General features: G+C 37.3%; 1 protein-coding gene across 2 annotated transcripts in view; it reads right to left on the bottom strand.

The window, feature by feature from the left end:
- Positions 1–366: 366 nt before the first annotated feature.
- LOC5574246 (protein single-minded) overlaps positions 367–25,062 on the bottom strand; it is a 161,221-nt gene continuing 136,525 nt past the window's right edge. For both annotated transcript variants that reach the window (XM_021839881.1, XM_021839876.1), the window contains exons 4-7: positions 20,049–20,254; positions 18,869–18,975; positions 9,223–9,370; positions 367–1,871 (exon numbers count right to left, since the gene is read on the bottom strand). In XM_021839881.1, coding sequence (XP_021695573.1) covers positions 839–1,871; positions 9,223–9,370; positions 18,869–18,975; positions 20,049–20,254 — 1,494 coding nt within the window. In that variant the 3' untranslated portion in view covers positions 367–838. The remainder of the gene's footprint in view (positions 1,872–9,222; positions 9,371–18,868; positions 18,976–20,048; positions 20,255–25,062) is intronic.

A 25,062-nucleotide genomic window follows, 5' to 3' on the forward strand; every position in this document is an offset into this window, starting at 1 on the left:
TCGGCTCACTACTTTGGAGATGCTCAAGAAGGAATAAGTCGAATTTGTAGAAAAATGATCGAATCCATCAAATTGCTCAGAACTACGCCTCATTGAAACATATTGGGCAATAATCAAACGGCATCTTAAGAAGGATGGAAGAGAAGCAAGCTCCATCGATTTTTTCAAGAAAAGGTGGTCAGCAGTTCAAAAAGCAGTTCGAAAAGTTCCGAAAAAAGTTGTGCAGAATTTTATGGGAGGTATCAAAAGAAAAGTAAGAGCATTCTCCATCAATGCTCAATAAATGTTCAAATTTATGTGAATTTGATCGAAATTACGTTGATTTCCATGTATTTTAGGTAAACTTATGAATTTGTTCGAAAATAAACAGTTTACTGTAAAAAACACGTGTCCACTTTCCTAAATGAACAGTCCTTATTTTTGAGGCACGGTGAATCGGATCACTAAAAACCAAGCTTCAAATCTCCTAGCTTGAAAATTTTGTGTGAAAAACGACATTACATAATAATGTCCAGCACTGTATCTCTGTACAATATGAAAACATTTCGAAACAATAATCACATGAAACAAGACGCAAAACTATAATAAGTTCTAGAAAAACTACTAAAATGCAAGGGAATTTGGGACTAAATGAGCCCCTCAGATCAACTCGCAATGGTTGAAACTAGTATCAATCGATTCCCTTTAGAGGTTTTCCTTTTCAAAAATAGTCTAACTCGTTATTCACAATCAACGGCAGCACAAACTGCTGAATTCTTTGCTGCTTTCAGTCAGTTTTTGCCCACTGACGATGCATAAACTCCTTCCCGGAGGGAAAGGAGGGGGAAAATGGCGGCGCCTAATGCACAAATTCGTTTTGCGTGACCGGCAGATGATAGTTTTGCGGCTCCACAATCACGCTGGTGTACTGAGGTCCTCCCCCTGCCCCGTTGTGACTGTGGTGGTGATGTTGTTGGTGGTGCGGATGATGGTGCTGCTGAGGGACGACATGCTGTTGCTGCTGCTGGGGATGATGGTGATGCTGTTGGCTTACTTTGAACTCATCCATGAAGCCATTGTCGTGATTGTTGTTATTACTGTTGGCAGCACTGGCGCTGCTACTGTTGCTTCCGTTATTGCTGTTGGCACTGTGCTGGTGATGTAGAGTGTGACTGTTGAGACCACCATTCAAATGACCGTTGGCAGGAATGGCGCCATTGCCGTTGCTGGTATTATTATTGTTGAAACAGTTCAGACCGAAGTGTTGATTTATCTCATCGTACCCCGGCTGCTGGTGTTGGATCAGTGCCGTGTTGGGGATGTAGGTCGCATTAAGATGGGCTTCCCCATCGGAACTGCTGCAACTATTCGAACTGGCAGAGAACGGTCGAAGCACATTTGAGCCATCGGCTTGAGGGTCAAACGACTGGTAGAATGCCGGGTCGTAGTACGAGTCCAGGTACTCGCTGGGCGTTCCCTGAGACATCGATTGATTGGAATCCATCATGAAGCTACCCTGACTGTTGTACTGATGCTCGAACTCTTGACCACTCGGATGGAGTAAGTTGTTCGTCTGCACCACCATCTGATGCAGGCTGTTATCGTCCTGGTCGAATTGGTGCAGCTGAAGGTAGTTGCTCATTTCTTTCACCAGCAACGGATTGTGGGGCTGCAGAATGGGCGCTGACTGTTGCTGATGGTGCTGTTGTTGTTGCTGGGAGGGCGACTGCTGCGCCGGTTGGTGCATTTGCATCGGGACGTGATGCTGCGATGGTGGGGAGATTGGAGTGGAGCCGGCACTGGCCGGCGTGGCCAGGGGAGTTTTGATTTCCGGTTTGGGAATCATCGGTCCCTGGATTTCGTTCAGGAGCAGATCGTGCGCTTCTTGTTTGCTGGAAATGAAGAAATGGGACAAAGTGAGTCGTGTATTATTACAAAAATGGACAAACTTTTAAGCGCAAAAATAAACTCGTTTTTTACAGTTGCGAATAAAGTCTCTTCTTTTTGAGATCATATATGTTTATTTTTCTTAAGATTTCTCCTAGAAGTCAACTAAGCACTATTCCAGAAAATTTCCTTAAGGTAATTTAACATAAATATTTTCCAGAAATTTTTTATGAATTTCCCCGATAATTTTTGCTATTTTTACCCTTCTTACAACCATAAGAAGGGTATGAAGATCGCTTGAAAAAGTGACTTTTGATCCGAGGCCCGGAGGGCCAAGTCTTACTTACCCAGAATGACGTTCCCCAGAAACCTATTCCCCAGAATGGGACATTTCCCAGAAATTCATTCCCCAGAATGGGACATTCCCCAGAATTGTTTTTATACGTTTTTAAAGAGTGAAAAAAAAATCAATTTGATTATTTAGAATTTTTTCTCGTTAAAAAAATGTACCCTCTGAATTCCAAGAAGCTTCAATTCCGGACACAGAGGTCAATTCAGCCAAAATATTATTTTGTCAATCATTATTATAGATCTCAAGCGAATAAAATCGGATTGAGTTAAAATCTACTTAACATGATTGTGCGGTTCCCTGAATATCATTTCCCCGAATGCCACCTCTCCGAAATACAATCCCCCGAATAACTCGTTTCCCCGAAAAGTGATGCAGTTCAAACAGTTGCAAAAATAGTCTTTAAGGACTGGGTGCTGAACTAGAATGAATGATAAGCAATTAAAAGGAGAAGATAATATATATTATAACATCTTGCCAAAAATGTCGATGATGGTGAAACTCGAAAGAACCGCCAATCAAGTGAAGAAGAGTGCATATCAGAAGAATGGTTTGTTCACCACTTGAAACACAAAAAGTTATGACAATTATAAGAGCTAAAATTTTTCGGAAACTAGGCTACTCGGGGAAACGGGTTGTTCGGGGCACTGGCATTCTGGGAACTGGCGTTCGGGGAACCGATTATGATCAAACTTGACCAAAGTTATTAGATATTTTTTTCATAGTTATTCTTCCTTCTTTTAAAATTGGCTGTTCTTTCTAATTGTATTTTCAATGGGTGATTTGTATAGTGTAATATTCCTTATATGTACTAAATAAATTGATGGAATTTGTTTTTCTGTTTTCATAGCATATTTTCCCTTCTTTTGAACATATGCTGTTCTTCCTAGGTTTATTGTCTTCGTAATTATGTAGATTTATAGAACACAACTACACTAGAATTCTTCTGTCTTTGAAAATTTCCTTTTACAACAAAACTAAATAGCTACAAAATATCGTAGTCTGTGTGCACTAGGGTGGCCCATTATAGACTGCAATAAAATACTGTAAACATTTGAACAGAATCCATCAACTCTAAGGAGGGGCTAAACAAGCTTGAAGTTTGTAAGGAGAAAATCGTCAAAATACATAAAAATCGTCCAAACGGTTCGAACTACATTTCCGATAATAGGTGGCGCTGTATTTGATTAATTTGTAGAAATTTTGATTTAAATTTTTCTCCAGTCAATAAATGAAAGACTACCACAAACCGAAAGTCTTGTCGTAAAAAAAATACGAAAATGTTTTACCTATGAAAACTATAATTTGGTTTTCCTCGAATTTTCCAGTTAAATGCGTACACTATTTACTAGAGATGGGCAAAACGACTCATTTCAATGAACAGATCCGATCCGAATCACTCATTTTAGTGAACCGGATCTTTTGAACGATTCAGTGGCTCAGTGGCTCGCAAAAGAAGAGCGAACTAAACCGAGCGTACGAAAAAAGAGCTGTTCACTCCCTGTTGCGCGACATGCGTTCCTTACGTATCTTTCTCTCTCTCATTCTTCGTACATTCTTCCCCAGAAACTCACGATACACTCGGCCGATTTCCCCTACCCGAAGCAAAAAAGGTGCCTGGCATTCAAGTATTGATGTCACATACACAGATTTATCTGTAATTACACACATTTTTCCTGTTCTTGCCTACAGATATCTGTGATCACAGATCACAGATTTTGAAGATAAAATAGATTTTTATGATTTTTGGATATTTCACGAGTTCAGGACATGGTATTAGAAGATATAAAGCAGAAATGCCATTACTCTGCTTAGTTTTTCTCAAATCCTAAGTATTTTAATTTTTTGGAAACAATTTTGCATCTTGAACATACTTTTTATAGAAACAAACTCAAAATCAAAAATATTGAGTTGTCAAGAACAACCATAATACGCTTGCAAAGGTTCTTTTTGATCTAAAAACACAACATATTTTAATTTTGCGCGACGCAGATTTTTACCAAGATTTTTGGAGGGTGACTTAAGATAACAAAGATTTTTTCAGCCAAAAACACAGATGAAAGCCGAAAAATATGTGGCAACACTTGAAGTGGGCACTTTTTTCTCTCTATTTTACATCTTCTTGTGTGCAAGTGGGCGGGGCAAATTTGTCTGTCTATGCTGAGAGCGCAGAGAACACGTTGCAGCAGTAAACTTTGCTTGTATGTGTGGCGTGGCGTGTAAAGCAAGGCACGTGTCAAGCGTTATAATAAAGCCGAGAAACGAACGAGTCGAATAGGGGAAAATATTAGTTCGTTCTTTTTCCGGGTCACTTTTTATTTGATCCGTGCTGATCAAATGAATCGACTCTCGCCAAAAAAGAGCCACGGATCACTCGTTCTTTTGAGTGATCCGGATCTTTTGAACGGCTCCGATTCTTTTTGCCCATCTCTACTATTTACTATTTACTATTTACACTATTTGCCTGGATTTTAGCACCCCAAAAATCACTTGTTATTTTTTCAGCGGAATGTCCCATTCTAGGGAATGGTTTTCTGGGGAATGTCACATTCTGGGGAATGGATCTCTGGGGAATGTCGCATTCTGGGGAATGGCGTTCTGGGAAATGTCGTACAATCCAAATTTCAGATAGAACATAGTCCCAGCATACTAAAGTTTAGTTATTCTGATACAAGGTTCCAAATGAATGATGAATAATAATTACTTCAAACCTGCATTGAAATGTAAGAAGGTTCAGTCTCACCATCGGTGGATTAAGTCAGGTTTTCTCAAAGAAATTAAAGAAAATTTATTTAAAGACTCCTCTATACATTCCTGGATGAATTTTCTTGAAAACAGAAAATAATTCATGAATTTCTCCAATATTCTTTTACAATTTTTTTATTTTTTCAACTGCGAGGAATATCGTTATATATGTATGTCGTAGAGAGATACCTTTAAAAAAATCAATTAGTTTGCTTCAGAACACGTAAGAAAAAATTACAAGGATCACTAGACGAAATTTCTTCATAACGGTTTGATAAAAATCTTAAGATTTTACATCGTAACTCTTCCAGTGTTGGATTTAGAACCCTCTCAGAGTTCATCAGTATTGAGATCATCTTCTCATCAAAATCATCTCAGAAATCAGAATTCTCTCCGAATTGTCGTCTGAATACTCGCAGGATTCTCATCAGAGTTCTCTCAGGATTCTCAACAGAACCCTCTCAGGATTTTCTTCACAATTCTCTCAGGATCCTTACTAAAATCCTCTCAGGATTCTCATTAGAATTCTTTCATGATTCTAATAGGAATATTTTCAATATACTCATCGAAATCTACTTAGGATTCTCATTAGAATTCTCTATTGGTTTTCATCAGATTTTTCTTTGGCTCTAAAAAGAATTTTTTCAAGATTCTCATCAGAATCCTTTCAAGATTCTCATCAGAAACCTCTCAGGATTCTCATCTAGTATCCTATTGGGATTCTCATCATAACCCACTTAGGATTCTCATCAAGATCCTCTAAGGATTCTCATCAGAATCATCACAGAATTCTCATCAGAATCCTCTCCGGATTGTCATCTGAATTCTTTCAGGATTCTCATCAGAATCCTTTCAGGATTCTCATCAGAAAATTCTCTTCACAACTCTCTCAGAATTCACATTAGAATCCTCTCAGAATTCTCACCAGAATCCTTCCATGATTCTAATATGGAATATTTTCAGTATACTCGAAATCTTCTTAGGATTCTCATTAGAATTCTCTCTTGGTTCTCATTAGATTCTTCTCTGGCTTCTAAAAAACCCTTTCAAGATTTCTATCAGAATCCTTCCAAGATTCTCATCAGAAACGTCTCAGGATTCTCAAGAGATCTCCTCACGGGATTCTCATCAGAACCCACTTAGGATTCTCACGAAGATCCTCTCAGTATTCTTATCAGAATCATCTCAGGATTCTTATCAGAATCATCTCAGGATTGTCATCTGAATCCTTTCAGAATTCTTACCAGAATCCTCTTCTGAATTCTCTCAGAATTCACGTAAGAATCCTCTCAGGTATCTCATCATAATCCTTCTATGATCTTCTTCAGAATCATTTCAGGATTCTTAACACTTTAAGCCTACGCATCAGAATACTTCCAAGATTTATATCATAACCCTTCCAGGGTTGGATTCAGAACCCTCTCAGAGTTCATCAGAATCCCTTCAACAATTATCCCAGCATCCTCTCAAGATGCTCGTAAGAATCGTATCAGGATTCTCGTCCGAATTTAAGCAGGATTTGTATAAACATCCTCTGCATTATTTTGGTAAGAATCTTTGAAGGATTTCTCTCTGAGAGCCCACTCAGGATTCTCATCGGAATCCTCTCAGAATTATCATCAGAAACTTCTCAGGATTCTCATCAGAACTCACTCAGGACTATCATCAGAATCCTTTTAGGATTCTCATCAGAATTCTCTTAGGATTTTCATCAGAATCCTCTCATGATTCTCATCAGAATCCTCTCAGGATTCACATCTAGTATCTTCTCGAGATTCTCATCAGAACTCACTCAAGATTCTTATCAGATTATATTCAAAATCCTCTCAGGATTCTAATAAGAATGTTTTCAGTATATTCATCGAAATATTATCAGGATTCTCATCAGACTTTTCTCTTGGTTCTCATCAGATACTTCTCTGGCTTCTCAAAAGAATCCGTTCAAGATTCACATCAGAGTCTTTTCAGGATTCTCATCAAAATCCTCTCAGGATTCTCATCAGAATCGTTTCAGGATTCTCATCAGAATCGTCTCAGGATTCAGGATCAGAATCCTCTGAGGATTCTCATTAGAATCCTCTCTGGATTCTCATCAGAACCCTCTCTGGATACTCATCAGAATCCTCTCAGAATTCTTATCAGAATTCTCTCAGGATTCTCGTCAGAATCCTCTGAAGATTCTCATCAGAATTCTCTCTTGGTTCTCATCGGATTGATCTCTGGGTTCTAAAGATTCTCTTCACAATCATGTAGGGATATTTATCGAAATCCTCTAAGAATTGTCATCAAAATCCTCTCAACTTTCTCATTAAAATCCTCTCATGATCCTCTTCAGATCCTGTTAGAACTCTCCCAGGATTCCCATTAGAATTCCTTCAGGATTTTTATCAGAATTCTTTCAGGATTCTCATCTAGAATCTTCCCAGAATTCTCATGAGAATCATTTTAGAATTCTCATCAGAATCCTCCCAGGATACTCAACAGAATCCTCTCATGATTCTCATCAAATGGGATATACCGTAAAATGGTATGAACTTGATCACTTATGAGCGATTTTATTCAATACGATCTGGTAGGATGCATGTATTACCATCCAAATATTTTTTTAAACCAGTACTGGTTGGATATTTATCGAATTATGTAAAGGAAATTTTAGCAAAATGCTATAATAATAAAAAAATATGTTTTAGAAATCAAAAAGTTAAACCTATCACTTTTTAAAAATAAAAAGACATGCTATTCATTAAATATAGGGTCAATGAATCCCAGTCAAGTCTCAAAAGTCTTACAACCTGCTTTACAGAAAAAAAAAACATATCAAACGCCTGAATGAGGCAGTTGCGAATTTCAAAGAGAACTTTTTTTTGTGTCTTTAATAAAAAAGAAGTTCTCTTTGAAATTCGCAACTCGTTCACGAAAAGAACATTTTTTCTCTGGAATTGATTTTTTATCCTCAATTCAAATTCGAGTCTTGGTTCATAAAACAAATCTGGAATGTATGAGACAGTTTATTTGAATGATGTATTTATAGGTATTTATAATTAAATTCATCAAACATTTCCTACAATCCCGTTTTTCCATAGTATGATTATCTTCAATGTCAATCCAAATTTAGAACAATCATCATCAGACTATCAGACTATCAGACAATGCGAACCCACAGACATTTTGAAATCGAATTATAGCTCTATTGATAGACTATACATGCTAGTACGGGAATGATCAACTACATCCCGAATTAGAGCTGTACTTTTTTCGAAAAGAAATTAGTAATATCATACCAATTCAACAGTTAGTATGACGATATATTGTACAAAAAGCTATGCAAAAATTTGTTAAATCTTATACTAAACTCCAATAGGGTCCTAAAATGTTCAATGAAATCTTGTTTTCATTTAATAACAAGAAAGAGCATGTTACTGCAACTACTTTAGCAATTTTTCCCGCTCAAATAACGTATATATCATACAAAAACTTTTTTTTTAATTGGATCCATAAATGAACCTTGACACTTGAGATCATGTTTGACGTTCGCTTAGTCGACAAAAATACCACAGGGGTTTCAGTTTTAACACTGGGGTTGTTCCTATCTGACATCTCGGAAGGGACACGGAAAACAAAATACACCCAATATTCGAGTTTAAGCCAAGGGGTGTGACAAAATCTAAAATAAACAAAAAACATGTTTTTTGTATTTAAACAAATGATAAACATTAGAAAATTGAGTAAACATGTGTTGGTCTAAACTAAAGCGTTTGGCACTAAAATTGGGACAGGGCTTTAGGACCCTATTGATTGAAATTGTCCATATTTGCATCGATACTGTTTCGTATTGGTTAGCACTCCATGCGTTTGAGTAGAAATAATTTTACACGAGAAGCGTAACTTTTAACGTTTGTCCTATCCTACACACTTAAATTATTTTACCGTAATCCGTGAATTTCACCGAAATCTCAACAGCCCTATATTTTAATGTAAAAAAATCATTTACGATTAATTCAATGGCACCAAAACAATAGAACACATTGGGAATGAATTATTAAAATTGCGTTTCGTTTATAAATAAACCTATTGGAATATATGCATTGTTACAATTTAATCTTTTAGTACATATTTTAATAACATTTTTATCAGGGTTGTTATAATTGAATCTTTTGTGTTTTAATAAAGTTTTATTAGGAAAGTGTTACTTGCGTAGACTGACAATTACCGCTTTACCTCTACTGATGATGTACCAATTAATCAATACATTCTCGACTCACCTAAGTACGTAGTTAACGCTGACGATGCAGTGCGGCCGAGACGATCTCGTGTTGTGCACCACGGTGGCATACGACTGCACCCACGTCCATCCGCCGCCCTTCGTTAGAAATCGATAGTACTTTGTCGTCACTTGTCCTTTGTACATCACTTTGCGTTCATGTGTTTGCGCGCGCCCGACGTAGGAGGAAGAGAACAAAAGAAGCAGAAAAATACACACTCATTCAAATGTAATTCGATCCGCCCCTTATTTCATCGCTCATTAGCTCGCGCGCTCTCTCTCTCTCTCTTCTGCGTGCATTAACGCTTAACTTCGGTAACACATGGGAAGTGTAGGTTATCGCAGTAGGCGAAACTATTTTTGTCTTTTTACGCTATTTTGAATTTAAGTAGATAGGTTGATAAATATTTCATATCAGTAAAATTAATCTGCGACCCCCTTTGAGGCTATACGAACATCCCGCAGATCCCTAAGAATGGATGTTCTCGAAATGAATGTTCAATATTCCAAATATTATGACTTAAAAGATATCTTTATTAAGCACAGCCCAGTCACGTATAGAATCCATTGCAGATAATGCAAGAATTTTTGCAGATAGTGCAAGAATTATGTAAAGATCATCTGGATCCACTAGGGGACTGTCCAAATGGTAATTTTTCCTCGATTTTACGAACCCGCCACTCGTATTTTTCTGCCGTGTTCGTGGCCTTTGTCCAGACTCTCCTTCCTTCCATAGATGACCACGTGGTTTAGGAACGACCCTAATCCATTTAGAATCTTGGCAGGGTATCTAAATATTTACAACAGTCCGATAGAGATATTTTAAAACAGAATTTTGCCAAGATTGAACAACAATCAGGTAGTTTATAAGCCAGCGGTTTGCCAAAGCAATTCCTAATCATACGATGAATTTTTTTTCGTGAACCACCTCAAGAGATGTTCACGAAATTTGAAGGATAACTTTTGGATTCAGAGTCTGCAAAGTTTCCAAGAATATTTTTATAAAATCAGGTTATGTGTTAATCAAGCATCACCGTTGCAAGCGTTGTCATTAAAAATGTCGCTGTCTTCAGAAACCTTGTCAGATCGCAGATGAACCAGCCATAGGGCTGAAAATCTCCTTTATAAAGATAATAATGATAATAATAATAAGCTTGTCGGATATACAGTGGGATTCCGTTTTTGGCAACAAACTCGAAATTTTCAGTTGCCAAAAACGGAACCGTGCCAAAATCGGAACCCATTTTTTAATTTTATTTTTCAATTATAGGTTTTTAAAACATCATTATAATAATGTCACATCATCCTTATGGAATCAAATGACATCGAAGCTACAAAACGGTCCTCTTCGAAGCTGATTTTTTTTTTATTGTCGTCAATCATGTTTGTAGACCGTTACAGAGAGTTTCTTATGTGCTAGTTACACTTCTACATTCAATTACCTAATTTTTCTTCTTAAGATAATGTGCGGAAGTATTGTTTTAGCTTCGCTTTGGACCAAGTTAAGTCGATTGGAGGGTTGGATTATGCTGAGAATCTATAGCCTCGTAATGTTAATTGTGACATACGTTCTATACACTTTTTATAACTGAAATGTCTTCAATGATTTGTATATGCTTTATGTACACTATTTGTATGAATGGGCTATGTAACAACAATAATCGAATAAGTGACCTTTATTCAAGAACTAGACATTTCTTTTAAACTGTGTGAGAATACGATGAAAACAATAAAATCTTTTACCAAAGACAAATTAAAGGCCCCCATGTCCCTTGCAATTGCCCAAAATTTTGTGGCTCATAAGGTAATCTAGAATGCCGTTCAAAGTGTACTGCGATCTGTCAAACTTGGGTACCTTCTGCACTACCGAGGGACCAAATGCAGTACTAGAAGTGGTACCCAATCTGAGCCCGAGTGGGACGGACCTGCTTTTACTGCATTCTAAAACAAAGACGAATTTACAAAAAAATGCTCTGAGTTTTACAGGACTGCATGAGAATTTTTTCAATTTTATTGAACTTTTTAGACTAGTTCAACGTTAAGGCACTCCCATAAAATTTGACAAAAGTCGATAAGTTATAAGGCTGCTTTAATTTATGTTCCTGGCAACGTAAAGCATCTCATAACGAATGATTAACTGCAGTCAATGGGGCAAACATAAAAAAACTACATCTCATAATCCATTAATGTAGCGCGTAGTTCCATATAATAAACCAATAGGCTTCTTACAATTTTTGTTTGAAATGAGTTTTACTGTTTTTTTAGAAGTTTAGCTTGATACATGTTAAACCTACCTTATGAAATCAACGGAAATTTACAGGATCCTGCTATGAATCCTTAAGAACTTTTCAAGTGCTCGCCTAGAATTATCAGGATTCTGATAAGAATTTACATATGCTGAAATTTAGATAAAAATTTTGAGATTATCGTCTAAAAATTATGAGATTCCGCTGCGATATTGGTGATAATTTTCAAGTCTCCGGCGAATAATTTCAAAAGATTATTTTTTCCATATTACCACTAGTATTCCCCAAATTCAACTGGATACCATTTCAAAGTCCCCAAAATGCTGCCAGAAATACTCGATACCAAGAAAAATCCACAGTATCTGGCTAAGAATTCAAAGGACGCCCTAGAAATATTAATAACCATTTATACGTTCTCAGAATCCCACAAGAACCCCCATAGCGATCTCCAGATATCCTCAAGAATCCTTTGACTTTAAAGTTTTGAATCGTTTTTATTTTCAGTGTAGAAAATGTTTTTTATTTTTTCAATATTTTTTTTTTCTAAAACTTCATGAAATTTCACGACAGTCCCCCATACAACAAGGTAGGTCTTCCCGTTTTCGAGTTATCTTCTTCTTCTTCTTCTTTCTGGCATTACGTCCCAACTGGGACAAAGCCTGCTTCTCAGATTAGTGTTCTTATGAGCACTTCCTCAGTTATTAACTGAGAGCTTTGTTTGCCGATTGACCATTTTTGCATGTGTATATCGTGTGGCAGGTACGAAGATACTCTATGCCCTGGGAATCGAGAAAAAATCCATTACGAAAAGATCCTCGACCAGTGGGATTCGAACCCACGACCCTCAGCATGGTCATGCTGAATAGCTGCGCGTTTACCGCTACGGCTATCTGGGCCCTCTGGGTTTTCGAGTTATACGGGTTTATAAAAAAAAGGAGAAAAACTTTGACTATTTCCAAATATTAGTCTAGATCAATTTTGAAAAAAAAAAAAAAAAAACAAAATATGCAATATGATATCCTGAAATTTTCATTGAATTCTGAAGGAGTGCTGCCAATCGCGTGTCGAGTTGACGTGAAATCCGTCAGACACAGCTTGTAAGGAACATTTTTGATAATTTCATGAAACCTGTATCCTTGATTGAAAATCTTGTATAGAATGTTGGATCGTCTCTTTAAAAATCTCTAGCAAAGAGAGAACGTAGCTCTAATAATTTGTAAAATTATAAAAATAATAATTTAATACTCTCAATCGTAAGTATCGCATGCTTCAATTATATTTTTGTGAATGAAATGTAGTTTGGACTTTGTTCTCATTTCTCATGAGGTCGATATTAAGTGGCGCAATGGAGTTCTAAAAAATGGTATAGAATATAGTGAAATATGCATACTTTTTATACATTACATGTTTACACTTCTGCAAATGACTAGAATAACGTAATTTTATGAAATTCCTCAAAAGCTAAGACTGACGACTTTTTGCTTGATTTGTTTCTATTACTGCTATGTGTTTTTAAATAAGCAATGTATGTAATTCCATTATAATAAGAACTGTGAACTGAGAAATTTTATGATTGAAACTCTGCGTGTGTCTGAGACTTTTTATTGCTCTTATGCTAGTGTTCGATCTACGAAGTATACGTTACTACGCTAACGCTCCTGTGTCAGTGCTCGTGCTTTGTTCAAACGAACTGTTCCAAATCTGAAGAAAAGTGCTTTTTTATACTGGCAGACTCAAGTGGGCTGGTCACACAGTACGAATTTCTAAGGAACAAAAGTTGGTCTTTAGTTGAGATACTGGTGGAGATTATTGACCTCATACAACATTGTGGGGGCCCAGATAGCCGTAGCGGTAAACGCGCAGCTATTCAGCATGATCATGCTGAGGGTCGTGGGTTCGAATCCCACTGGTCGAGGATCTTTTCGTAAAGGAAATTTTCTCGATTTCCAGGGCATAGAGTATCTTCGTACCTGCCACACGATATACACATGCAAAAATGGTCAATCGGTAAAGAAAGCTCTCAGTTAATAACTGTGTAAGTGCTCATAAGAACACTAATCTGAGAAGCAGGCTTTGTCCCAGTTGGGACGTAACGCCAGAAAGAAGAAGAAGAACATTGTGAATGCAAGACTAATAACCGTCCCGAAGTAAATAAGTGCCTACGATAGCCCTTAGTAGTTGGTGGAATTAAGGGAAGTATCGACGTAGAAGAAGATCTGAAATGCAGTCGTTGTGTTTCTGACCTGTTGTTGAAACGAGCATGCCAAAAACGGAGCACTGTATATGGTCCAAACATGGCTTCCAAGCATTTATGGAAAACTTAATACACCTGAAAGCATCCTCATGATAGATTTAGAAACGCCCTTACATAAAAAAGCGAACTAAATTTTACTTTCATTTTGTCCTGTATAAAGGATGTTAGAACGAAAATTTAAATTTTGCGTCTAAAGCTAAGTATGCTGTTTCGCTCAAGAAAAGTAAAGAAATTCCTTGACTGAAAGGGTCAAGAAATTTCCTACAGAGAGCCCCCTTTAAAGTGACATTTCTTCTTAACTGCGTACTGCGATCAGAAAAAAGTGATTTTCTTGACCATTTCTTGGGAGAAATTTTCCACGCATCGAGATAGGCGATTCCTTTTCTTGTCAGTAGCAAACCGGCCTTAAAACATCAAACAGCCAAAACTTTGCAAATCCCAATCGATTACTTGAAGACAATTCAAACCAGCATGAAATTTATAAAATTTGTATTGAATTCAATAAATCTTAAAAAGAAAATCTTGCCACACTCGAATTTTTGTCCCTTTAGATAAACTTTAGAGATGTACACATCTTTTCGTAATGGAAATTTCCTTGACTTCCCTGGACATAGAGTATAATCGTACCTGCCACGAGATATACGAATGCGAAAATGGCAACTTTGGCAAAGAAAGCTCTCATTTAATAACTGTGGAAGTAATCATTGAACACTAAGCAGGCTCTGTCCTAGTGAGGACGTAATGCTTAGCAAGAAAGTCAAGCCATCAAACTTTAGAGTCAAAGATATTTATACACGGAAAGATGGTAGTATTCTTGTAGATGTACAGGATCACTCCACGATGTTGAAGTTAAAGGAGACGATAGAAAAAGAATTGTGTGATCACTGTGAAGTCGAAGTGAGCGATACATTAAAACCAACATTGAAGATAGTGGGGATCAATGAAGAAATGAACGAAGACGAACTCAAAGCAACATTGATCGAAAATAATGAAGTTATGGAAAACGTGAAGCATTTCAAGGTAAAAAGTATTGTTGCAAAAGATAAAGAAAATAATGATAACTTTGATGCAATTATTGAGGTTGATGCGATCACTTTTCACAAGGTCCTGAAACAAAAGAAAATTATGTATGGGTGGGAGCGATGCCAAGTGGTAGACGCCTTAGATGTTGTTCAATGTTACAAATGCTGTGGATTTAATCATAAATCTGTAAAATGTACGGCGAGAAAAGAAGCTTGTCCACGTTGTGCTGGTGAACATTTGATAAGAGAGTGCAATTTTTCTGAGGTGAAGTGCATTAACTGCGAGAGATCAAAATTGAATGGTGACAAAGATGTGGATTCTAATCATTGTGCGTGGAGTCAGCGTTGTCCGCTGTATATGAGAATGAAGGAGCGCAAAAGGCAAATGATTGACTATAGTGTATAGCAATCATCGGTACAGGTGTTGTGTGCGAATGTAGCGATATGCAAACACATTGAAGAGATAAGGTTATTGTTGAAAAGACGAAGACCCGTAGTGACTATATTAACAGAAACGCATCTGACAGGTGATCTTGATATTAATCAATTAGAAGTACAAGGATATTCTATGATAAATTGTCTATCAACATCACGGCACACTGGGGGAGTAACTATGTTTGTGAGATCTGGAGTCAAACTAAAAGTGATTTCAAACGAGTCAGTTGCCGGTAATTGGTTTCTCGCGATTGATGTATCGACTGGAAATTTTTCTGGGAGTTATGGTGCAGTATATCACTCACCGAATGCAAGTGATGCCACATTTCTACAGCATCTTGAAGACTCGTGGCTGCCGAACGTATTTGACGACTAAAGAACAAACTTGATAATTGGAGATTTTAATATTAACTGGATGAAGGTAGGTGACAGACGTGAGCTAAAAAATGTAATGGATTCTGTGTCATTGAGACAAATTATACAATTCCCCACTAGAGTAAGTATTAGAAGTAGTACTATGATTGACCTGGCATTCACGAATGATGATAGAATAACTGCTATTGAATTGATAGATGACAAATTATCTGACCATGAAACAATTGGACTCAAATTCAACATAACGGACCAGCTAAGACAGTCGACAAAAATTAGCGTTAAAAGCTGGAGACAATATTCCAAGGAAAAAATTTGTAGCAAACTGCAACACAAATTGCGTGATTTCAATTTGCTTGATTCAACTGACGAAAGTGCAGCACTTCTGGGATGTTCTTTGGAGTCTGCAGTGAATGAAATGATAATAGATAAAGAGATTGAAATATATGACGATTGCAATTGGTACAATGGAAAGCTACATAGAATGAAGGAATCAAGGGACAGGGCATATGCCAAATTTAGAAGGACAGGTGACGCCACAGACTGGAGGTTGTATCAAAGATTGAGAAATAAGTACGTTATAGAAATCCGTAAAACGAAAGCTGAATACATAAGCAAAGACTTACAGGAATGTCAAGGTGACTCGAAAAAAGTATGGAAAGTTTTGAAAAAGATGATGAAACCTATCAGAAATCGTGATCCAGGAGTAGAATTTGAAAACGCCAGCGATGAAATCGACGTAACAGTGAAATCAAACAAATTGAATGAATTTTTCGTTGAGAGCATCAAAGATATCCATAATAGTATTCCAGATGTACCAATAGTTGAAGGAAACGTTGAGTTGCCCCAAATTGGAGTTGTAGAGTGGAACGTATTTCATGAAATAAGCATGACCAATTTGGAAAAAGTAGTAAATGGGTTAAGGGTTTGCGGAGGTGTTAATAATCTAAGCACAAAAGTCTTTTGGGATGGATTTCAAACAATAAAGAATGAATTTTTATGTGTTACTAGTGGTCCCGGCAAACTTCGTCTTGCCATCAAAACGCTATGAATCCTTCCATACAAAACGACAGTTCCTTTCACGCTCGTTTTTTCGACTTTCCCGGTGAATATCCTGGGATTTTTATACACACAAACACGTCGGAACACTTGACTAACAAAACAGAAATATAATCATTCAAATCCGTTGACCCGTTCAGAAGCCATTTCGTGACATACAAACACCATTCCATTTTTATTTATATAGATAAATCAGTCGTTGATACGGGGAGAATTTCCTTCATCTTGGAAAAAATCTTTGGTTGTGCCTTTACCAAAAGTGGCTCAATCAAAAAGACCAGAAGATCGTAGGCCTATCAACATGTTGCCACTATACGAAAAAGTGCTAGAGTTAGTCGTAAAAGAACAGCTATGCGAGTTCCTAGAGAATAAAAACATTTTGATTAATGAACAATCTGGCTTCAGAAGAAATCACTCGTGTGAAACAGCACTCAATTTATTATTATTGAAGTGGAAACGAGCAATTGAAAGCAAAAAAGTGATCCTAGCAGTGTTTATAGACTTAAAGCGAGCATTTGAAACTATTGATAGGACTAAATTGTTAGGGGTATTGTTCAAGATTGGCGTGAGAGGTTCAGTCTTGAAATGGTTCGAAAGCTATTTGACCGGCAGACAGCAAACAACCTTGTATGATGGAAGAGAATCAGCAGCCATTGATGTGGAGTTGGGAGTTCCTCAAGGAAGTGTATTAGCCTTGTTATTTATTATTTATATGAATGATATTAAGGAGATTATGACGAACGGTGAAGTAAACATGTTTGCTGATGACACAGTAATATTCATCATCGCTAATGATTTTGTTGAGGCGTATAATGCACTTGAAGCAGAACTGCTCAGAGTAAGCAATTGGCTGAAATCTAAAAAGCTTTTGCTCAACGTTAAGAAAACAAAATATTTAGTCATAACTAACAAAATTAAGGAAGGAAATATTCAACCGCTACATATCGATGGACAAGAAATAGAAAGAGTGGATAACTTAAAATACTTAGGAGTAATTCTTGACGATAAGCTTTCATTCAATGATCACGTGGACTACACAATAAGAAAAGCTGCACAAAAGCTAGGTGTTATTTGCAGAATTAATTCATTTCTAGATGTCGGATCAAAAATCATGCTATATAAAGCAATCGTGGCGTCACATTTTGAATACTGTCCGTCTATGCTTGCCAACAGAAGACATAAACGTCGAATGCAGAAAATACAGAACAAGTCTATGCGACTTATACTAGGGTGTCATCGTACAACTTCTTCAGCTACTATGCGTGAGTGTCTCCAATGAATGAATGTCGGGGAGAGGATCATTGTAAGAACATTAGAATTCGTATTCAAAATTAAGAATCAATTACTACCAACGTACTTGACAGAAAATATTCAATATGGAACGGATATACATAATTATAACACAAGAGCAGCATCGGATCTACGACTACCGAACTTTAAGAAAACTGGAACTCAAAACTGTCTCTTTTTCAAAGGATTCCAACTCTTCAACCGACTACCTACCGAAGTAAAGCAGGCAAACAGCATTTATTCATTCAAGAGAATGTGTATAAGATGTGTCAAAGATGGATTGATGAAGAAGAATGAAAGTTAAAAAGAAAATGAAGAAACATGAATTAAAAACCAAATATCACTATGATAACTCGTCCAATAAGCCTCCCAACTACTAACGAAGCGTATGGGGTGGAGGTGGGACCAAATACGGCCCAATGGGACCATAAAAAAAAGAAGATGTACATTCAGAAATAAAAATAGTCACCGAATTACTAAAATTTTTGCTTTAAGGACTAATTTCTATCTGCCTCTCTCTTATTCTGCTGTGAATTTCTAAACTGTCATTTCGATTGGGTTCAAGCTAAGCGATGCTTCAACCCAGCTGAAATGACAAATAGCAATGCAGAATGAAAGAGAGACAGATAGAAAACAGGGAAAACAGTGATAAATTACTAAAATCAGAAAGTTCAAAACAGTAACTGGAACAGGCACTGGAAATTGAGATTCATATAAACCATTTCGAGATTTTTCTATAACCATTGTCTTTCCTGACAGTAAATAGTGATCACCCTGTACACATTGATGATATGTAAATCAACCAAAACTCAAAATTACGTAAAAAAAAAAACAAAAGACTTTTCGAGAACTGCGTAAAACTTACACATCCAATGTATAACCGAAGTTAAGCGTGTTGCATACCGTAAGCGAGCTGCTATAGTGCTTAGTGCGCTTGTTTATGGCAAACACCGGAGGGAAGCTACTTACGTATTTGGTGGGAATATCGCATGTGCAGGATATCGGACGCATGAATATACTGGTACAGTGTTTTCTCAATCAGATCCTGCGGTTCATATCCAGTCAGCTGGGCAACCCTGTGGAAGGACATGAAATAGGGGAGGCAATTCAGTTGCGAGGCAAGGGGGTTAAACAAAGGTACATTGTTGTAGTAAACGAAACAAAAGCAAATAGATTCATATAAAACGGGAATCCGGTCCGACGACGACAGGAAAACGGAAAGGTAGCATTTCAAACAAACAAGATTTGACACGTCCCGCGGATTTGATTCGGCAAACAACTGACGACGACGACGCCGGACGGACGTCTGTGTACGATAAACACCTACGTCTCCGCCACACCGAGCCCAGGCTTTTCGGTGGCGGCGGCGGCGCCATCAACTTCTAGTGTTTGCTCTCTGGCTCATCTACGGCAAAGGCTTTCAACGAAACAAAGTTGATTCGAGCTTTATAATGGTTTTGCCACAGACAAACAGACGTAGCACTATCGAAACTACCATTGTTGAAGCAAGGGGTATTGCAATCCGAACTGTGAAGTAAAATTTGAATCCGTGATTATAGACGATAATCTTGAAAAAAGCTTCAATTTTCCAGCATACATACATTGTTCGAATAAACCGAAGCTATCTGTTAAATCGTACACTTCAGGTTAATTATCAGAACTCCAAGTCTGGAAGAGCTGGCGTTCCTCAAGATAGCATTTTGACCCCAATATTATACAATATTTTCACATCTGACTTACCTCAAGGATGTCAAAAATCTTTGTGGATGACACTGGCCTCACTGCCAAAGGATGCTTGCTTGCCATCTGTAGTAGATTGCCAAAGTGTTGCAAAAAATGAATATTTCTCCTACCTAATGCTTCCAAAACTCAATTTATAATATTCCCACAATCTAGCTGTCTACGCTACTGTTTCTAATGTTACATACTAGCGCCTTCTACAGGCATTGTTGCAAGTGGGCAATGAAATTTAAAGCAAATTCATCCAAGTGTTGTGTCTATTTGTCTGTGGTTTTGCTATCAAATTACTATTTCCATTTCGTGTTTTTTTTTCTCCACAAGCTTCCACGAAAATCGAGAGTAGGTACTTCGTGTGTGTAAATAAGGCAACAGCAAATTGTGTTTAGATTACTGTTCCATTCCAACTCACTTGGCGTCGAGGAAGATCAGTTTCAGGTCCATGCTGGCGCGAAACATAAACATGTTCTGGTGCAGTTTGATTTCGGTGATGGCGGACGGGGGCAGCGAGTGGCCGACCGCCACCAGCCCAAGGTTTTGGATGCAACTGTGCCCGTCGCCGTACGTCGAATCACCGGGATAGATGCGGGCCTTCAGGTACCCGGAGCAGTGGATGACCTGGGGGAGGAAAGAAGGAGGTTGATTAAACTGGTTGCTTGTATGAAGTAGGTTTTCTTTAATCGAAAATTTTAGATATGTAATAGGTTTCCAAAATTATTTCTGCGAAACAAATACTTTATTCTACAGCTTCTTTGAGTTTTGGAGGATATATGCTACGAAACCGTTGTTTTCCATGAAGGAAGGGTACGGAGTAGACGCATGGTTTTGCTTTGAAACTGGTTGTGTAAATTTGTAAAACGAATCGTACCAAGTATTTGAATTCCTATGCATTAGTCTGGCCCTTAAACAAAAAAGTTGTAAAACTCAACGGGGCACCCCCTAGATCTGAGCCTTAGGGTAAGAAAAAAGCTCCCTCAAAATTTCAACTCAATTGGTTGCTCCACCAGCTGGCGCATTCAATTTGAAGTTTGTATGGGATATTCGTCTCAAATATATTGAAAATTGTCCATATGTCACTGTTCCGTTCCGTATACTAGTTGATTGCGTTCAATTGAGCCCAGAATGACAAATACACTAGTTGATACCTCAATGAACAAAATTGCAGAAGGTTGTATCTGGATTTAATCTAATTTTCATTACCCTTTCAGTTGTTGAAAATTAGGCTTAGTTCAGCATTCCCGTACAATTACTTGTATGCATGCGCCTTGGGCAGCAGCTCGCCCAGCGTCATAGGTGGCTATGATGCGCTTAGTGACTACCATCAAGCTATGGTGAAGAAATACAAAGCAGTATTACATACATGATCTGCTTCAGATAATTAAAACACCAACTTTCTCAATTCTAATCATAAAACAACCTTTTACAATATTGTTCGCTATTATATCAAGTAGTGTTTTTGACATTCTGGGTTCAATGAACGCGATCAATAATCTTCCTGAACCAAACAGGAGATTATGTGCTATTTCCCATATGTTTGAGCTAAAAATTCCATATTAAATTCATTCCAATTGCGCCAGCTCATGGAACGACCAAATGAGCTGAAATTTTCAGGAAGTCTTCATCTAACCCCAAGGAATAATCTTGAGAGGTGCCCCGTGGAATTATACAACTTTATTTTTCTCCCATACTGAGATGGGCCAGTCTACTATGCATCACCGTGGAAACGTCACATGTTCGTATACTTTTTTATGAGAAATTTCTTTAAACATTTTATTCTAAGAGCAAATGATGCTGGTTTTGGAATTTGAAAACAAGTACTAGCACCCATCGCTCCGACGTGACCGTAGCCCATACAAATGATGACCGTAAAAATCTTACCCAAATCGATCAAAAATCCCAATTCATTGACAAAACGTACAATATTTCCGCAACATTTGAGAAAAATTGATTTAGAATTTGCATGTTTCTCTTTTTGAGTGAATAAAACCCTAACAACATCAAAATTTATTGAAATATAATTATTTTCATATTTATAGAATTTATAGAAGAGTCTAAATTAATGGTAAAATATCGGAGGCAAACTTTTAATGGTTTCTGAATTAGTTTAGCAAATAGAGATAGAAAACTATTGACGACGAATGTCACTGGTGTTCCCTTAGTTCTGCATATATTTTCGCGTTGACATTCATAGCTTGGCCTATCTCCGCCAGCAGTAGATGTTCCTACAGCGACGCCAGCATCATTCTTCTTTTATAGTTTATTACCTATATTGTTTAGCACCTGATGATGAGAAAAAATGATTTGAAACAAGTCTGAAGATCTGATAATGTAATTTACTTAGCTTCAAAAAATATAAATTTGCATATCTTTGCGCAAAAATGCGCAAATGGAGCTATGAGTAAAGTTAGAAAAATTGGTAAAGTTTGTTGCACTTAGAATTTGGCTGCACAAAATGAGTGATGAATGATTCTCCAAAAAGAAAAACGTACATAATTATGTAGCATTTTATTTAAGCTTCAAGGCAAAGATTTTCCGTTTAGTTTTCGAGCTTTTCACCGAGTTCCACCAGTAGAAGCATTAACCTAAGAATGCTAATGTCGCTACTGTTCGTGTTACCAACATCTAGTTTGCCAAGCGCTGACAGCTTGAGTACCGGTCCTCAAAGTGTCAAATAAATTTTTAAATCATCCACTACAACATGGCATCGAACAAACAATGAGAAGATACAGTTAAAGGTGATAATAAACTAATTCAGTTTTGTGAGAACAGCGCCATTAGCGTTCTACTACTAATATTTCTATTGTTCCACCCAAGGAATCTTGCACAGTACTGAGATTCGAGGTAACATTGATAAGCGGGGTGACGTTCATCGAAATGACTCATCTCGTAAAAAGTTCAAACCAACATTTATCCTGCTTTTCATGCACTATGGGCGGTTTCCATATAGAATAGCGGCCAAACATATTTTTGCCATTTCATGTCATGTTTATGAGTTTTGTGATACAAATTTGATATTTTGTTTTCAATGAACAACTTTTGGAGACCAACTTTTGAAAACAGCTTATAGCGAAAATTTTACTGATGATGCATATCGGCCACTTATGCAATTGTAGTTGTGAAAACCATTTTAAATAATAAAACTTACATAATATTGACGGTATGAATCATTTAGCGACATTCAATTATCTCCTGAAATTATCTTTAACCAATATTAAAGAAAAAAAGAGAAACATATTGAAAAAAGTCACTGAGCCCTAACTGAAAAAAGTGCAAATATGTGCAGCTTAATTCTTCACGATCCTTTAGTTTATATCTTAGAATAACCTTGGAAATGAATTTTAGCCTGGGACAACTTGGGACAAAAAAGTATGGGATGTGTAAAGTTTCAGTAAAAAATCGAAAATGTTTTTTTTTTCCAGTGTATTCCCCACATTTACCTGAACTAAAGTATGAATTTTTATTTCGTTTTATGTTTTTAAGATACAATTTTTAGTAAGCTTTCGAACAGTGTATAAAGATATGTCTGAAATATTACGATTCTGTAGTATATTTTTTCACACGTAAACCTTGTATTTGTACTGAATTCTTTGTTTTTCTTAAAAACTCCAACTTTGGCATACTGTATCGATGAATCCACAAAGGATCTTGCTCTAGTTTTCCAGGAATATCTTAATATAAGTGTTTACTATGTATTGATGTACCAGAAGAACCTATCAGAACAAGTCATGTTTTCGATTATTGGCCACCCAATCGCCCATAGTGTTATACAAGCTTTTGTGGGCTTCGTGGCCGAGCAGTTAGTGTCGTCAGGCAGTGAGCGCATCGTGTCATGGAGTGTTGGTTCGATTCCCTCTTCAGTCATTGAAACTTTTCGTCAGAAATGTTTCGCGGCTGTGCCACTGGAGCATGCTTGTCCGTTGTCTAGTGTTAAGTTACAGTCTGTGCAGCTAAATGGCTGAAGACGGTGTCCGTGTCTTAAAAAAAAGCTTGCTATAATTTTTGAATCACCCCTTTTTGACGTTTCCTGCCTACACTATAAATTTTGTATGGTTTAATATAAGCAAGCTTTGCGTTGTTAAATTTTGTTCATGTTTATGCAAAAGAACGTCAATAAAAATAATCCCTTCTTTATGTAACAATAATCTGAAACTTTTATATTATTATTTATGATAAGCAGTCATCAAATGGACTGGTGCCTGTTAATTCTCGATAGGTTATTTTAAGAACTGAACCACGTGAATGAATGTTACGAACTGTACAACGAATTTGTTGTCAAACAAATTGCGCCACGGATCAAATACCAATGATTTTACGTGAGATTTTTCTGCAAGACATACCTTGAACAACCTTTAAATGAATTTATGGAGCTCGGGGCTTTTCTCGTATAAAGAACAACCCAAATCATTGCCTAAGCCGTTACTAGCAATTTTTGAAAACGAAGGAGTCAAACATATTTTTATCGCACCTCTAACTTGTGTCACGTTTTCTGGATCCAATAGCTAGATCGACTGTCCCCCACAAATAGGCCTATCTATGATATAAACAAGCTAATTCCTCGACAATGGTTAAGAAATATGGGTTGATTCTACGAGTGACGTGAGGTGAGAAATCTTGGTCTAGTATAGCGACTCGACTAGAGTGTAGTGACTCTCCATTTGGTTTACATGGCGAGTCACTTCACTATCCAGCTTTTTACGCTAGCTCAAGATTTATTGAAGGGAGGTTCAGCAATCGAAGCAGTCTTTGGGTGCAAAGTGAGGTCAACTGCAGGGGAAATGAAAGTGACAGCTGGCGAACTGGTTAGCTGGCGGGTTTGTGTACTCTGTTCTGCAATCTACCGTTTCTATGGAATTGTTAGGAGTTGTTTACTGCTAGTAACAGCAGTTGAGTGAAAATTTTCCCGCGCGTGCATGAGCCTTCTTGTCGCGGCTTGAACTTAATCCAAAACAAATTCACCAGCTGTTACTTGTTGTTTCAAAATGGCGGAATGAAAAATCTGGCATATTGGATTACCTCCTTTCTAGATACCTTGAGCTAGCTATAAAACAACGAGGGGTGATTCGATTTTGACAATTCTGGCCTATCGGTTTTAACCGTTTTAACGCTGGATCTTAGTAGGCTGAAATTTTAGGTTGTTGATTGAGCTATCAAAAATTTTCACTACGGTTTGGTTTGAATTCTATTTTCTAAAAAGTATTTATCAAATTGATTATTTCATTTAGTTTCTTTTAGGAATCCGAGGACTAAGAAATAATCTGACGCCTGTAAGAAATCAATACGCCATACACAGTGCCGGATTTGGGCTTCAGGGGGCCCGGGTCAGATCTTATACAGGGGGCCCCTTTATACAAAATTCAGCACGTTTTAGGATTTCACCCAATATTTTTATCATATGTTCAGACAGCTTGAGTTGTTTGAATGCAATT

The sequence above is a fragment of the Aedes aegypti genome, chromosome 1 (assembly GCF_002204515.2).
Source record: "Aedes aegypti strain LVP_AGWG chromosome 1, AaegL5.0 Primary Assembly, whole genome shotgun sequence".
NCBI lineage: Eukaryota > Metazoa > Arthropoda > Insecta > Diptera > Culicidae > Aedes > Aedes aegypti.